The following is a 16,164-nucleotide window of genomic DNA, read 5'->3' on the forward strand; positions in this document are numbered from 1 at the left end:
TCCTGTCTACCACAATAGCTACTTTTGGGGCAAACACATTCCGGAAAGGCATCTAGTCTTTATTAATGACATCAAGAGATGGAGAATCCACCACTTTCCTTGGTAGCTTCTTCCTGTGTTCAATCATCCTTGGTGTTGAATATTTGTGACTTATTTGTCATAGGAATTTGTCTCTTTTCACCTTCCAGCCATTGGGTCTTGTTCTGCCTTTCTCTGCTCGATTAAAGAGCCCTTTAATACCCAATATTTTCTCTCCATTAAGGCATTTCAACACTTCAGTGAAGTCCCCTTTCAATCTTCTTTTGATAAGCTAAACAGGTTGAGCTCTTTCAATAGCTCACTAGAAGGCATTTTTCTCCAGCCCTCAGAACATTTGGTGGCTCTTTGCTGCCCCAGCTCCAATTTCTAGGACCATCTTTTTCAAAGGAGGACACCAAGACTGGAGGCAGTATTCCAATAGCAGTCTCACTGCTGCTGTGTCACCTCCCTATCCTACTCACGGCTCTGCTCCTACGTCTAATGATGGCTTTAGCCCTGTTCACCACAGCATCACACTGGGAGCTCATGTTGAGTGGCTTCTCCACTCTGGCCCCTAAATCCTTTTCAGACTCACGGCTTTCCTGGATCCACGTCCCCATTCTGGAGGTGTGGCCGGCGTGCCTTGTGGCTACGTATAGGACCTTGCATTGGGCTCTGCTCAAACTTGTTTTCTTTGAATGGGTCCAGCTGGCCGAATGAGCCAGATCGCTCTGTATCACTGCCCTCTCCCCATCAGGAATTACCACTCTGCCTGTATTTTGTCACCCCCCAATCTTATCCGCAGTGATTTTATGGTTTTCTCCCAAGTCATTGATAACAATTATTTTAAAAAATTAGTCCTTGAGAGCTTCTTCAGACCCTTAGTACCCAGGACCTGCTCCCCACATCACAGTGAGAAATGCTGTCCAGCCCTGCTGGTACATAGGGGATAAACACAGAACAAACGTACCTTTAGGAGCTGTGTTGTCCATAGGCTCTGAACAACATGTGGGGGTCATCAGATTACAAACGCACGACAGACCTGTAGTGTAGACAGGTCCCAACTGTGTCTCGCTTTCCCACCCTGTAAAATGGGGAGAAGAAACAAAACCTTGATTAGCTCCATTTGATAGCTGGGGAAACCGAGGCACCCAGCGGTGCAGAGACTCGCTCATGGTCCCAAAGCCAGGAATAGAAAACAGCAGATCTGATAGCCAGGCCTGGGACCTAACCCTGGTTTTCCTGGCCTTGCTGCTCTAAATTTAGTCACAGCCTCCATGTCTTTTCCCCCGTGTCCCTTAACCCCACGTCACTGCAGAAGAGAGATTTTCTGGTAGCCAGCTGGCTCTCCTGCATGTGGATGTCGTTCCAAAAGACATGCTCTGGCTCAGTCCCATGCTATGGTTGGCTGAAGGAACCACTTGGTCACATTCTAGGCCCTGAGTTATACAGGAGGGGTGACTAGATGCACATAATGGTCCTTTCTGACCTGAACCTCTATCAATCGCTACATTTTCTGCTGCTAGGAAGAGAACTCTGGACCTATTTTCTCTCATTCACTTTCAGTCGGAATAATTTCAATCCAGGCCAAAGGATTTCCTCTTCCATTGTGTCTTCAGCACCTTTGCGAGCAACCAGTTACTGTTACCCACAGGTTACCAGTTTCAACCTGTCCCTGGGTGAGATGGCCAGGAAAGGGGTTGGAGCTCAACTGCACCTGGCCCAGGTGATGCAGCTCCCTAGGGTGAAGGGAATAAGTGTGGGGGTCACGTGACAAGACGCAGCCTGTGACTAGGACCCCGGCCTGCTGAGAGATAGAAGGGCAGCCTGTGCTCCGCCAGGAGAGAGACCCCAAAGGAAGCAGGCATGGGAGGGGCTTGGAGAGTCCTTTAAAGGTCAGGGACAAGCTGGGAAGGGGCCAGGCTGAGCACTAAGGACCAGGCCCTAGGAGGGAAAGACAGGGCATTTTAGGAGATGGGGCAGATAGTCCAGTTGGTTTCGGCTCCCAGGACCAGACACCCAGAGGTGAAGGTGATTGTCGGGGCTTCTGTCCTTCTTCCCCAGTGTAGATTTGATAGTGGAGAAGACTGATGCCGTAAGGGGGAAGTGAGTTACCCCAAGGTCACCCAGTGAGTTTATATCACGAATGCATACTCGGAAGGATCCAATAGAAACATGGATTTTCCAGTCTCTTCTTTCTAGGAGTCCCCAGGGCTAAGGTAAAACCCCTGCGGCCCCTCCCCATTCTGCTCACCTCCAAGATGTGCTGGAGTTTGTCTGTGCTGGGGGGTGCTGTCAGCAGGATCGAGAGCTCGTCATCCATGTTCTCTGGGCAGGCCTTGCTCAGAGCCTGCCAGCGGAGGGAGAGCAGGGGTCAGGAGCCTGCATTAGCACCGGTGTGCCATTGACCAGGAGCTGGCTGAGGTAAGCGCCGCCTGGCCGGAGCTCGCACCCAGAAACCCTGCCCCAGGTCGGAACCCCCTCCCACACCCAAATTCCCTCCCAAACCTCACACCTGGCACCCCAACCCCCTACCCCAGGTCAGAACCCCCTCCTGTACCTTAATCCCTCCCAGACCCCACACCCCCACCCGCACCCCAATCCCCTACCCCAGCCCTGAGCCCCCTCCCGCACCCAAGCTCCCCCCAGAGTCCGCACCCCAACCCTCTGCCCCAGCCCGGATCCCCCTCTGGCACCCCAAACCCCTAATCTCCAGCCCAATCCCAGAGCCCGCATCCCCACCGGAGCCCTCACCCCTCCCTGCACTCCAACCCCCAGCCCCAGCCCAGTGAAAGTGAGTGAGGGTGTGAGAGCAAGCGACTGAGGGAGGTGGGCTGGGCTGGAGTGAGTGGGGGTGGGGCCTTGGGGAAGGGCATGAAAGGGGTTGGGTCAAGGGCGTTTGGTTTTGTGCAAGTAGAAAGTTGACAACCCTACTTAAGGACTTTTGAAAAGCAGCCTCCTTAGCACCGCTCCTGATACCAGGGCCAAGGCGCCCCCGGACATGAGAACCACAATAGGCCAGAGCAAAACGCTGCGTTAGAAATCGGAGCTCAGGCTGCCAAGCGAACGATAGCTGACAGACAGGAGATGCGGGAATTAAGGTTGTGCCTTCAGCCAGCAACTGGTGTTCATCCATTTGCACCACACACACACCTGTAGGCAGGGCCACTATTTCCTTGTCTGTCTGCCTGCCTGTTTAGCATCTCTCGGTCCTTACTGTGCCCATCACCGTGGTGTCTGAGTGGCAAACCAAGGGTTTGACGTGTGCATATGAAACTGCCTGACTGGAAGGACGTGGTTTGGTGTGGATCAGTGACTGCTGGGGCGATTGGTGGCAGAAGGCTCTGAGGGCCTGGCTCATTCCGACCTGGGTCATTCCAATGGCTTCTACAGCTGAGAGCAGCCCAGTCTCCTGCCTGGGTCCGACGCAAACCAGGAAGTACAGGACCACGGTTAATAAGAGCAGCTCAAAAGATCATTTTCGCTGAGCCCAGCCCTGCACAGATTTCCAGCTTAGGTTTGCATTTTCAGCAAAAGTTCTTCTTGATTATTTTCTCCCAACCCCTTTGTGCCTCCATAATAGCCAGCCACCCCGTCAGTCGAATCCTGGGGCGCTCCAGGGACAGCGTGTGTGCGTGTATGTGTACGTCTATATATATATGTGTACGTGTACATGTGTGTGTACGTGTATGTGCACGAGTGTGTGCACGTGAGTGTGCGTGTGTACATGTACCCCAGTCAGATGTATACATCTGGATTTCCTTTGAAAGAATTTTCAAATTGAGCTGATCAAGTGCAATGGCAAAGCACCCAATTCCTCTGCCCCCCAACTGCCTTCGCTGCTTTAACGTACAACCTGCTCTGCTGGCACCTCTGACTCCTGAAAGCCCTAACGCTCCCGGGGAGCAGGCCGTGCCCTGCCCTGCCCTGGCTGCCCCGGGTGTTACCTCGGAGGGAATCATTCCAGATTCCAATGGGTGGCAGGTCCAGGGAAGAGCCTTATCTGGGGGGAGGCTGTACCAGACCCGCCCGACCCAGGCAGGCTCCCAGGTACTCTCTGCTCGGGGCTGATAAGGCTCCTTAGCAGTTTCTCTCCAAACAAATTCCAGTTCAAGACACCTGAGAGCTCCACAGCAGGGCAGCATCCCCAGAGCGCAGCAGGGCGGGGGTTAGGGGGAGCAGTCGGTAGCAGCACCTGCCCCTCGTACGGCAGGAGCGAGAAGTGCCAGCCACGTGCTGCCTCCATCCCCAGAGGCCAGGTGAGAGTGAATTCCCACGTCCCCGCACGATTGGTTCCGTCACTCTTCTACACTTATATGGATTTCCAATGTCAATGTTTCTAACATCAGCTTTGCCAGCTCTCCTTACACCTTTGTCTGCTAGAGCAAAAACCTGAAATGCAGCTACCTCCTCCTGCTGGGTGACTATAGACCTTAATGACAGAGCTCGGAACTGCTTAGTCAAGCTGACTAGCTGCAGCCCCTCGGGTTGCCTGCTCGAAGGTGTGCTGGCCAGGCCACAAGTCGTTTCTGTGCCTCTTCCCTGCTCCTTCTCAGCATTTGAACATCATTTGACTAGTGTGAACAAGAGTCTATACTGGGGAGAGCCCAGGGTGAGAGAGTCACTAGACCCTGGTTATACAGTGCTCTGTCACGGCTCTGAGGTGCAGTTAACTTCACTTGCTGCACAAGGAACCAGTCCCAGAATCTGAACCAATTGTCCATCAGCGAGTATTTGACTCCCTCTGTCCGGGATGGATGAATTGGGATTCTTGGCCCCTGCATTTGTGTTTCAAGCTTCACTCCAGCTCATCCCTTTTCAGCTGCCCCATGCGCTCATCTCCTGCTCCTCACCCAGGAGAGCCGCCAGCTTTTTTGCCGCCCTAGGCGGCGGAAGGTCCCGCCCCCTAAATGCCACCCCCGACAGAGGCGGCGGAAAGTCTCGCCCCCGAAATACTGCCGACGACCGGGGCGGCCTGTAACGATGCTGGTTCTGGTGGGACCCAACTGAGAGTGCCAATTCAGGACAAATTGCTCAAACAGGGCAGTTACAGCCCAAGGCTGGGGGTTTTCCACCTCTAAGGCAAACCAAACCAGCCAAACAGTGAAGTCTTGGGTCTCACCCCACTGGCTAACCACAAGTCACACAAGCAATTCCCTTAGACACTCCAGTTTCCCAGTATCACCACCAGTGCCACTCGATATGGGGACAAATGGTTATGAAAACCAATACCCCAGTAAAAGGGAAAAAAAGGTTCTCTCGATCCCGAAGGACCAAGCCCCAGACCCAGGTCAATATACAAATTAGATCTTACCCACAAATCAAGCTGTTGCCAATCCTTTAGAATCTAAAGGTTTATTCATAAAAGGAAAAGATATAGATGAGAGTTAGAATTGGTTAAATGGAATCAATTACATACAGTAATGGCAAAGTTCTTGGTTCAGGCTTGCAGCAGCGATAGAATAAACTGCAGGTTCAAATCAAGTCTCTGGAACATCCCCAGCTGGGATGGGTCATCAGTCCTTTGTTCAGAGCTTCAGTTTGTAGCAAAGTCCCTCCAGAGGTAAGAAGCAGGATTGAAGACAAAATGGAGATGAGGCATCGGCCCTTTTATAGTCTTTTCCAGGTGTAAGAACACCTCTTTGTTCTTACTGTGGAAAATTACAGCAAAATGGAGTCTGGAGTCACATGGGCACGTTCCTGCATACTTTACTGAGTTACAAGTCGTATCTGCCTTCTCTCCATGGGTCAGTTGTATAGCTGATGGTCCTTAATGGGCCATCAAGCAGGCCAGGCAGAGCTAACACCAACTTGTCTGGGATGTTTCCCAGAAGCATAGCATAAGTTTGAAATACAGACAGTACAGAGCCAATATTCATAACTTCAACTACAAAATTGATACACACATATAGACAACATAATCATAACTAGTAAACCATAACCTTGTCTTAGACACCTCATTTGACCCCCTTTATAGAAGATTTGGTGTCACTACCGGACCTTGGTTGCAACCATGTTCTATATGGTCCCAGATTATATAAAAAACATCACACGGCCGAAGATCCAGCTGCCGCAGTCGCCGCCCCCCAAATGTTAGCGCCCTAGGCGACCGACTAGGTTGCCTAATGGGTTGCGCCAGCACTGTCCTCACCTGCCTGCTGGACCTGACAGCCCCACTTCTCACCACAGACAAACAAAACCCGCCCATCTGAACGGGATTCATCCATGCAATCAGGAACTTCCACCCAAAGGAACTGAAGACAGGTGTGTCGTGTATCTGCTCCTCTATCCCTCACCCCTGTCCCTGGAGCGCCCCAGGATGCAACTGACGGGGTGGCTGGCTATTATGGAGTCTGTGATCTGCGTTGACCCACCTACCCGTTAGGGGGCGGTGGGGAGCTATGAGGTCACTGGCCGGCCTGGGTCACGCCTCCGTCAGCGGGGAATTAGCGGCGGGGCGGCCGCCAGCCAGAGTCTGTAGCGCGCCCCTCAGGCAGGGGAGCGCCGGCAAAGGTCAGTAGCGCGCCCCTCAGGCAGGGGAGCGCCGGCAAAGGTCAGTAGCGCGCCCCTCAGGCAGGGGAGCGCCGGCAAAGGTCCCGGTGTGGCTCAGCCGGGTAGGGGAACGCAGGCCCACCCTACACCACTGCGTTCCAGCCCAGGACCCTGGCAGTGGCAGGACGAGGGTCCCGCCACAGGATCAGCGGCGTCCTTCCGCAATACAGACTCACCACTGCGCAGCTCTGTCCCTGGGCTACTTCCTACCCAATTGCTCGTCCGAATCCCTCTGGTCCCGCCGGTGCAGTCCGCTGCTGGCAGCTCCAGCTCCCGCTCAGGCTCAGGCTCAGGCTCCTCCAGCTCCTCTGGGTACTCGGCTGCTGGCAGCTCCAGCTCCCCCTCCGGCTCCTCCAGTTCCTCTGGGTACTCGGCAGCGGGCAGTCCTGGCAGCCCCAGTCCGTCCTCCAGGTGAGGTCTCCACTGGTCCAGGGCCTCCCCTGGCGTGGCAGCAGGGTCTGAAGGGAGCAGCCCACAGTCTGCGTCTGCCTCCCTCCCTGGTGCTGCTCCAACTGAGCTAAGGGCCCCGCCCTTTATACTTCCTGTTCCACCCCTCCCCTTCCGGGGGGTGGAGCGAGCTTGGGCTGGCCCCGCCCACTCAGGCTGAGGGAAAGGCCCTTTACCCTCAGGTTCGGAGGGCAGCCACCCTGGCCCCCTACAGAGGCACAAAGGGGTTGGGAGAAAATAATCAAGAAGAACTTTTGCTGAAAATGCAAACCTAAGCTGGAAATCTGTGCAGGGCTGGGCTCAGCGAAAATGATCTTTTGAGCTGCTCTTATTAACCGTGGTCCTGTACTTCCTGGTTTGCGTCGGACCCAGAAGCAGCAGTAGCATGAGGCTTTCTCCCAGGATTTCCATTAAGGCCAAACCCCAGATACGTCCGTAATTGGTGAGAAGGGCTGACTTTACAAGGGGAGAGGGATAGCTCAGTGGTTTGAACATTGGCCTGCTAAACCCAGGGTTGTGAGTTGAATCCTTGAGGGAGCCATTTAGGGATCTGGGGCAAAAATCTGTCTGGGGATTGGCCCTGCTTTGAGCAGGGGGTGGGACTAGATGACCTCCTGAGGTCCCTTCCAATCCTGATATTCTATGATAAGATTTCCAGACCACCCACATCCTACTTATCTTGAGACAAGTACCAACAGTTTGGACGCCTGTCCCAGCTGAACCTCTGCACTATGGAAATTCAGCACCAGTAGGGTTCCCAGCTTCCCTCCCCCTGAAAAAATCCCTCTTTCCAAACCTGCCCCCCAAATTCCCCCCTACGCACGCTCTCCATGCAGGCTCTGTCAGGAAGGCCAATTGGACAGGGCCTTGTGTCCTGGGGATGCACTGAAGGGCCATGGTCAGGAGGGGAATGGAAAGATGCAGTTTGGGGGGGGGCAACGCCCCTTCACATTCCCCCCCATCTTCACCCCTGCCAGTGGACCAGCCAGGACTACATCTTGGGAGGAGCATAGAGAGCTTTTGGGCCAGGTGCTGGCTAAAGAGGCTTGGAGCTGAGAGCAGGGAGGCTAATCCCTGCTGTTGGCTCCTGCTGTGTTTGGAGAAGCAGGACTCTGTATGTTCCTTGTAAATAAACAAGACATCAAAAAATTACCAGACTCCACTGCCAATTTCTGCTCCCCACTGGAACATCCCCAGGGCCCCAAACTTTGACTAGCCCCTTGGGTTGAAGAGGGACACCAATATCTTTATTGTGTGGTTTCGTTGCACGTCTATCTAATCTCAGTGGTTTATCAGCAACTAATTACTGTTGCAATGTTTTCTCATGTAATAACCATATTTATTAAAAACACAGAGGCCAGGTTTTTGAACCCAAACTCACCACAGCTAATACATGCAGGATTCAGATGTAAAGTCCTGGCTTTGAGTCATCCCCCATTTAAATGCTCAATGACAGTTGCTAGAAATCCAGTGTCATGATTCATTGATCACTAATGCCAAGGGGCAGTGGCAGGGCTGGGAGAAGCAGAGGTTAATGTGGGTCTAAAGTCGTAGTGAGTGACATGGCTTCCAGCGAGGCAGAGTGGAAGTGGGGGTCCAGTTATACACACCAATCACACTCTTTGTGTCATTCGAACGCACCGGCGGGGTCAGCTCTCAGCATTTATTCCAGGGGATTTACCGTGCAGAAGCCAACAGGGAAGGGGGTGAGCAGAGTGGAGGCATTGCAGGGACTGCACTGATTAGGTGGGGGATGGCGCGCCGTGTCTGATCTAATATTGTCTCCCCTTCTCAGCGGCGCTGCTCCCAAGGAGGATGGGCTCCTCCTGCCGGACCCAGCACACGTCTGTTGGCTTAACCAGGATGAGGGAAGACTTGCACTCCCCACTCTTACAGAACCCTGCCCAGTAGATGTAGCCTTTCCTATTGAGCAGGACGTTCTGACACTTGTCGTACCACCAGCCTCCATAGCTACTTGCGCAGTTCCCACTGGTCTGGTCCTGATCCTTGTCACTTGTGCTGAACTTCATGTTGTCGTGTATGCCCCCCAGGCCGGAGTGGTAGGTGGTGAGATAGTCCTCGCCGTCCCCAGAGTACCTGCCCAGCCTCAGAGGGTACCCGCTGGGCTCATCCTCGACACTGAAGATGTCGTACTCTGCGTAGCGGGTGTTGTTGGATTTGTCCTCCACGACAAAGCGGACCTTGTAGATGTTCTGCCGCGTGAGCAGGGACAGGTACTCGTTGCCCAGCCAGTAATCCTGCTGCACGTTCCCAAAGCCGTACTTGTAGGTGCTCCAGGACTCCTTCCAGGTGATCTCTGTGTTGTAAGAATTTCTCTGGACAACGGTCCAGCCCTTGCCTTCGGTGTCCATGTCACACCACACCACTCGAGGGGGAGAGCCTGCTGGCTGGATGACCTGGACCCCGCTGGGGCTGTCCCTGGGAATGTTGCTGCAGTCTTTGGGGAACCCTGAAATGCCACGAACATCAGGTTAAGGGGGCAGGTGGGGAGGGGGGGAGAGAGCGCTAGCTAGCTCGATCAAATCAGCCTGGGGTAACTGGAGGCTGGGTTTTTAGAGGCAGGTCCTGTGTATTTCACAATACTACAGCCACAGAATCCGCCCCGGCCATTCCTGGCCACAGAATCCCGCTCCAGATCTTACACTTTCATTTTACCAATAAAATAAAATAAGAATAGTTTCTTGCTCTGCTGGTTTTGAAGAAACCTTGAAGAGATGAATCAACTGTAAACCAAGGCTCTGTATCCTTCCTGAGTCCGTACTGCTGAAGAAATCGTTTGGCGAGGGTGGGGGAGACGCTGCCAGAAGCAGGAGAGAGCTGGACTGGAACCCTGCAGGGGACAGAAACCGCTGGACATGAGACCAGGAGAGAGTTTCACAAGTGCCTAAATCCCACTAGACGTCACTGGGATTTAGGCACTTAAGTGACTTAGCCACTCTTGAAAATGTTACCCTTAGACGCTAAGGCCAGAGTTTTCAGAGGGCTCAACTACTGGGCCAGATTTTCAGAAGAGCTCAGCTCCCAGGTAGGCACCGCAGGACATGGCTGCATGTTCAAAGGGGCTCAGCATGGGCGGGGTGGGCCCAAGTCTCTGGAGACGGGGTGAAGCCCACCATTCACCTCTCCCCCGGCCCGGCCACTGTCTCCATCTCTGCAGCCGGCCCGATTAGCACACAGCTGGGACCCAGCTGCATGGTAAAAACCATTCAAAGATTGCGGCTCCGATGGCCTGGCTCCCGGGTCCCGGGCGGGTCAGGGCCGGCTGGAGCGCTCCCTGTGGTGGGGAAGGAGCTGCCGCCTCTCTCCCCGCGCTGCACCGCTGCAAGGGGAGTGCTGCTCGGAGCAACTCCCTCTGTCCCAGCTCCCCCCGTCCACAGTCACTACCACCAGCCGGAGGGCAGTGCCCGCTCACCCACACAGAGACAGCAGCTGGGCAGCCTCCGGCAGGGCTCTGCCCCCCTCAGATGAGTGCCAGGTGAGAGGGGCCCAGGGCACAGAGCTGCTGTGTGCCCCACGCCAGGCATGCTGCCCCCTGCACTGCAGCCCAGCAGCCCAGAGGGGGACACGCTGCTGACACTGCAGCTGTTCTGTGGGCCCAGCTCAGGCCAGGCTTAAAGTGGGCAGAGTCGCCAGGGGCCACAGTCCTGGCCAAAAAAGAGTTCAAAATGGAGCCGGGTCCCTGAGGGGTGCACTGTAAGCGCTGCCCTAGCAAGGGCATGGCCATTTATTTCAGCCGGGATTAACATAGACACCCCTCCCCCGCCCCACACATGCTTTTCCCAGGCCACCTTCAGCACTCAGCGCAGGGATTCACAATGACCTTGCCGGGATCAGCAGCCCAGAGCAATCCAGACTCTTGGACAGAAACCGGCTCATTCACCCCCGGCCCCGCCCCCAGGTATATCTATCCCGGCCCTGGTATTACATCTTGTGTAGCTACAGCCCACATAACGCAGAGCACGGCATATGCAGCCCCCAATGGTAAATAGGTTGAGAACCCTACAGCAGAGGCTCACGTGTGAAGCTCCAGAGGTCCCAAGTTTGATTATAGCTGCTGCCGACCCGTGACAGGTGCAAAATGGCAGCTTTTTGTGGGGTGAGGCGGGGTGGGGCAGGCAGGGTGTGTGTGTGTGTGTGTCAAACCAGAACAGGCTAAAGCCGCACTGGAGTCCGGCACCGTGCTTTCTGTCAGCCATCATTGTATTCATATGGTGTTGCAAAGTTAGAAAGTCCACAACTAACCCCAAAAGTGACCGTGATACAAACGTGCAAATGAATTAGAGAGAGCGAGAGAGAACACCGTGTAAACGACACACCGAAACACACTGTTGCAATGGAAACACTTTGCCCAGACATCATCCCCAGACAGATTTCATTGGAAACACCTTCTTTTTGGAGCTGCCTGGACCCCAAATTCTTCAGACAATGTCACAGCCCAAGTAACTGTGACACGCTGCCAGCAATCTCAGGTATCCTTGTGAGAGAGAGGAGAGAGGCGTAACCCCATGGCAGGCAAAGGGTTAAAGCTTTAAAGGAGAAGGATTTCAGTGAGTCTGACAAGCCAGAACTACAATGTTTGGAACTGAAGTGAAATACCAATCTGGAGTCACTCATCCTTGAAAACACGCCTCCCCTTCTCCTGACGCCCCAGAGGAGCGGGGACGCTGCCAGCTAGCAGCCGTTCACACACTCTAATAGTCTAAGACACAGAGGGCCTGAGTTCGACCTGTGACCTTGGAAAACTCATTACACTGCACCATACCTCAGTTTCCCCATTTTTAAAACATGGTTTATGCTAGTTCCTTTGTGTTCTAAAGTGCTTTGGCCCCAATGCCTAAAGGAACCTGGGGCAGGGCGGGAGGATTCCTGCCTAGGGTCCAGCAGAGCGCTGGGCAGGGGATCCCCGCCAGGCTCCTGGTACCCCATGGCCCCGGGGGCACTCTTTACCCACCAGGAGGCACTGCCAGACTCCTAGCTAGCCAGGCTCATGCTGCAGCATGCACTTGCTGGGGGAAATGCTGCTCCGTTTCAAAGGAAAAGCAGCATGTACCTCACTGCGCCCCCATCCCTTGTGCCTCGGCCAGGCAGGGTCGGGAAAGCAGAGGATGCACCAGGGCTCCCCTCCCCCTTGTGCACCTGCCCGGGCTGAAGGGCGGCACTGAGAGGAGTGCAGGCTGCCCCTCTCTATGCGGTAGTTACTGCATCTGTCTGGGCACGTTCCTTCCTGTGCCCGGGCACTCAGGGCACATGGTGTCCCACAGGGGCCACATAGCATGCCCTGCCACTGCACCTCCCCCACGTGCCCACACCGCCTGGGGCTCTGGTGCCCACCACCAGGCTCTGGCCCTACATCTCCAGGCTGTGTGAAATACTGGGCATTTCAATAAAACTCACCCATCCCGACGCTGCAGCTGAGCGGGCGAGTTAGCAACCTGAAGCGTCCCCCACTTCCACATCAGAAACCAGAGCCGGGGCTCCATGCCTTTATGGACATTGTCCCGACAGGTCACGGCCGGGTGAGGAGATACCTGAGTGGGATGGGCTGGAGCGAGACTGCGCTGCTGCTGCATCTGTCCCACAGGGAAGAGGATCAAACTGGATTCATTCAGCGACTGTCAAGGCAGCTGCTCTCTGTGTCCCAGCTCTCCGGCTGGGATACAGGGGGCAGGAACTGGTGCATTAGAGGGAACAGCTCCACGTCCGTATAGTTCTGGAAAAGAGCACCCAGGCCATCGAAATGTGCAACAAAGGACACGAGATGGGACCTGTTTATTTTGTTGAACGTGGCACCAGTTTGCTTAGTGTGATGTGCTCCAGTCTGCTCATTTGGGGACCAGGTTTTGGGATGAGGGGGAGTTTGTGCTGTCACACAAACAACGAATGAATCTCCCACATGCAATTCATGCTGCCTCCTCCCTCCCGCCCGCACACCCCGAATGCCAGCTGCAGCCGGCCCCATAAGTCTGGCTGCCCTGGTAAAGCAGCTTCCAGTGGATTCTGGCTGATTCTGGCTATGCATCTGTGACGAACTGGGACTGTTCTTACTGTGGTCTTTGAATGCTGGCAGGGGAGTGTGGCTAGGATAGTCTGCATTGGGGGATGGGAGACTGACCGGAGAATACCTGAGCATGTAACATGAGAACCCAGGAAGGGGTTAGAGGCTAGGTGACACCTTTGCCCGGGAAACTGAACAAAGGCTGTGGGAGGGGTCGCTAAAGGGAGAGTTTCAGGAGCTGGCTGGTGGAATGGCTGGGAGGCAGACAGGGCTCTGTACTCCCAAGGGGCTGGGGTGCCCGAGGACCCCAAGATGGACCTAACTGAGGGGGTCCTGTTTTCTGTGCCTGCGGGACCTGTCTTGAACTGTGTTCCTGTCGTCTAAATAAACCTTCTGCTTTACTGGCTGGCTGAGAGTCATGGTGAATCGCAGGAAGCCGGGGGTGCAGGACCCTGAGTCCCCCCACACTCCGTGACAGGATCACCCCCATCAGCTGGGCGTGCTGGGCCGACCCCATGCACAACAGGGGCAGCAGCGCGGCCGCCCTCGCGCTCTGATTGTGACTCGGGATTGCGGGGGCTTCTCACCTGTCCCATGGAAACGTGGCCAAAGGCGCCAATTGTCCCTTCATCAAAATGGCGCCATCTCCCACTGCTGCCAGCGGGGCTGAGGCCTGCGCGAGGGCCGCCCCGTCCCCACGCTCTGTCTGCATGTGGCAGGCAGGCTGCCCTCCTGACGCTGGCTGCCACCTCCCGCTGGGCTCCAGGAGGCTGAAGCCGAGCCCACAGGCAGACTGGCTGAGGCCATGGTTCAGGGCCTGGACAGCGCATGGGGACTGTGAGGGGATGTGGGGGGAAGGCTGAGCGGGTTGCAGGGGGGTGTGGGGGCAGGGATAGGGGGCAGGCTGAGGGGGACAGAGGGATATGGGCATGAGGGAGACAGAGTGTGCAGGGGGAACGCTGACAGGGGTAGTAGGTGTGGAGGGCAGGAAGAAGGCTGAGGGGGCCAGGGAGTGTGGGGGGCAGGGGGAAGGCTGAGGGGGGCATGGGGATGGGGCAGAGGGGAGGCTGTGGGGGTTGGAGGTGATCATGTGGGATATAAGAGCGGCTGAGGGAGGTGCAGGGCATGTGGGGGCAGGGGGCAGAAGAATGTGCGGGAAGGTTAAGGGGGCCGGGGTGTGGGGAGCCGAGGGAGGCTGAGGGGGGTACAGGGGGATGGGGACAGGAAGGAGGCTAAGGGAGGCAGGAGGGAGGCTCAGGGAGATGTGGGGGGCAGGGGAGAGGCTAGGGTTTGTGCGCAGAGGACAGTCGTAGAATCATAGAATCATAGAATATCAGGGTTGGAAGAGACCTCAGGAGGTCATCTAGTCCAACCCCCTGCTCAAAGCAGGACCAATTCCCAACTAAATCATCCCAGCCAGGGCTTTGTCAAGCCGGGACTTAAAAACCTCCAAGGAAGGAGACTCCACCACCTCCCTAGGTAATGCATTTCGGTAGGGCTTAGGGGCCACAAACGAGACCAGGGCCCCCTGGTGCTAGGCGCTGTCCAAACACATGATGAGAGATTGGCCCCACCCCAGAGAGCCTACAGTCTACACAGACAAAAAGTGGGTGGGGAAACAGAGGCACGGAGAAATGAAGTGACCAAAGCTAAAGAGCAGGTCAGGAATAGAACCCAGGTGTCCTGACGCCCAGGCCTGTGCCCTCAACCAAACCTATACGGCTATCCTGAGGTCAGCACATCCTTCAAACGGGGACCTGTGCTCGGAACCAAATACAGGGCACGTTCCTTTTGGCTTCTTTCTGATGAATAAAGGGTAGTTGTTTTTAAAGCCCTGTGGGGTTTGATTTGCTTTTACATTAGAAATGCAGATCTTGTCCACCCTTCTTTTTTCGTGGCTGGCTCTATGGGTGACGACAGAACTACTGGGTTGACGAGGTCGGTTTATTATTATTTAACATTTCTCTCGTGGTAGTGCTGAAAGACCATTATCAGCTGGGCCCTACTTTTGCTGGGGCTGTACAGACATACCTCAAGTGTCACTCCCGTGCTATTCTGTTGTGTGCAGGTCATTATACCACGTTCACCACCACAGTATCACAGCACCTTCCAGTGGTGCATTACGCTACATGACTAACACCCATCACGTATTTGTTCCCTTGTCCTCTCCCAAGGGTGAGAAGTGTGCCCGATCAAGAGGGCTTTTTAATAATACACACACACACGTTGCTGTGTGTGTATATCAGAGAAGGCGCTGTAAAGAAATGCCTTGCATTGGAGCGGATGGTGGGGCGGTTTGGGATGGTCCTTAGTGGCACCTTAGAGACTAACAGGTATATACATAGCACATGAAAAGATGGGAGTTGTCTTACCAAGTGGGAGGTCAGTCTAATGAAGTCATCTGATGAAGTGGGTTCTAGCCCACTGTGACAATGCGGTTCTGGCAGAACCCAACTGAGAGTGCCAACTCAGGACAAATTGCTCAAATAGGGCAGTTACAGCCCAAGGCTGGGGTTTTCTCCACCTCTAAGGCAAACCAAACCAGCCAGACTAAGAGGACTCCAGTCTCACCCCACTGGCTAACTGCAAGTCTCACAAGCAATCTCCTTAGACACTCCAGTTTCCCAGTATTACCACCAGTACCACTCGTTATGGGGACAAATGGTTATGAAAACCAATACCCCAGTAAAAGAAAAAGGTTCTCCTGATCCCAAAGGACCAAGCCCCAGACCCAGGTCAATATACAAATCAGATCTTACCCACAAATCACGCTGTTGCCAATCCTTTAGAATCTAAAATCTAAAGGTTTATTCATAAAAGGAAAAAGATAGAGATGAGAGTTAGAATTGGTTAAATGGAATCAATTACATACAGTAATGGCAAAGTTCTTGGTTCAGGCTTGCAGCAGCGATGGAATAAACTGCAGGTTCAAATCAAGTCTCTGGAATACATCCCCCGCTGGGATGGGTCCTCAGTCCTTTGTTCAAAGCTTCAGCTTGTAGCAAAGTTCCTCAAGAGGTATGAAGCAGGATTGAAGACAAGATGGAGATGAGGCATCAGCCTTATATAGTCTTTTCCAGGTGTAAGAACACCTCTTTGTTCTTACTGTGGAAAATTACAGCAAAATGGAG

General features: G+C 54.4%; 1 protein-coding gene across 5 annotated transcripts; it reads right to left on the reverse strand.

The window, feature by feature from the left end:
- Nucleotides 1–5,357: 5,357 nt before the first annotated feature.
- LOC135977677 (fibrinogen-like protein 1-like protein) lies at nt 5,358–13,010 on the reverse strand. 5 transcript variants are annotated; one of them, XR_010595108.1, is made up of 3 exons: nt 12,433–13,010; nt 6,747–9,868; nt 5,358–5,669 (listed from the first exon to the last, which is right to left on the reverse strand). XR_010595108.1 is itself a non-coding variant. In XM_065578906.1 (2 exons), exon 2 carries the CDS (start codon nt 9,387–9,389, stop codon nt 8,790–8,792), a length of 600 nt encoding a protein of 199 aa, XP_065434978.1. In that variant the 5' UTR covers nt 9,390–9,868; nt 12,433–13,010; the 3' UTR covers nt 5,358–8,789. The 5 variants fall into 5 exon arrangements, 4 of the variants coding, with proteins under 4 accessions (XP_065434978.1, XP_065434980.1, XP_065434982.1 ...); XM_065578906.1 differs by having other exon boundaries at nt 5,358–9,868; XM_065578908.1 differs by lacking the exon at nt 12,433–13,010 and adding an exon at nt 11,042–11,111 and having other exon boundaries at nt 5,358–9,868.
- Between the last annotated feature and the right edge of the window lie 3,154 nt (nt 13,011–16,164).

The sequence above is a fragment of the Chrysemys picta genome, unplaced genomic scaffold, assembly GCF_011386835.1.
Source record: "Chrysemys picta bellii isolate R12L10 unplaced genomic scaffold, ASM1138683v2 scaf9, whole genome shotgun sequence".
In the NCBI taxonomy this organism is placed as follows: domain Eukaryota; kingdom Metazoa; phylum Chordata; order Testudines; family Emydidae; genus Chrysemys; species Chrysemys picta.

Excerpts from the sequence above, each read along its gene's own strand:
- LOC135977677 (XM_065578906.1), bottom strand. The coding sequence starts at position 9,389 with ATGGACACCGAAGGCAAGGGCTGGACCGTTGTCCAGAGAAATTCTTAC.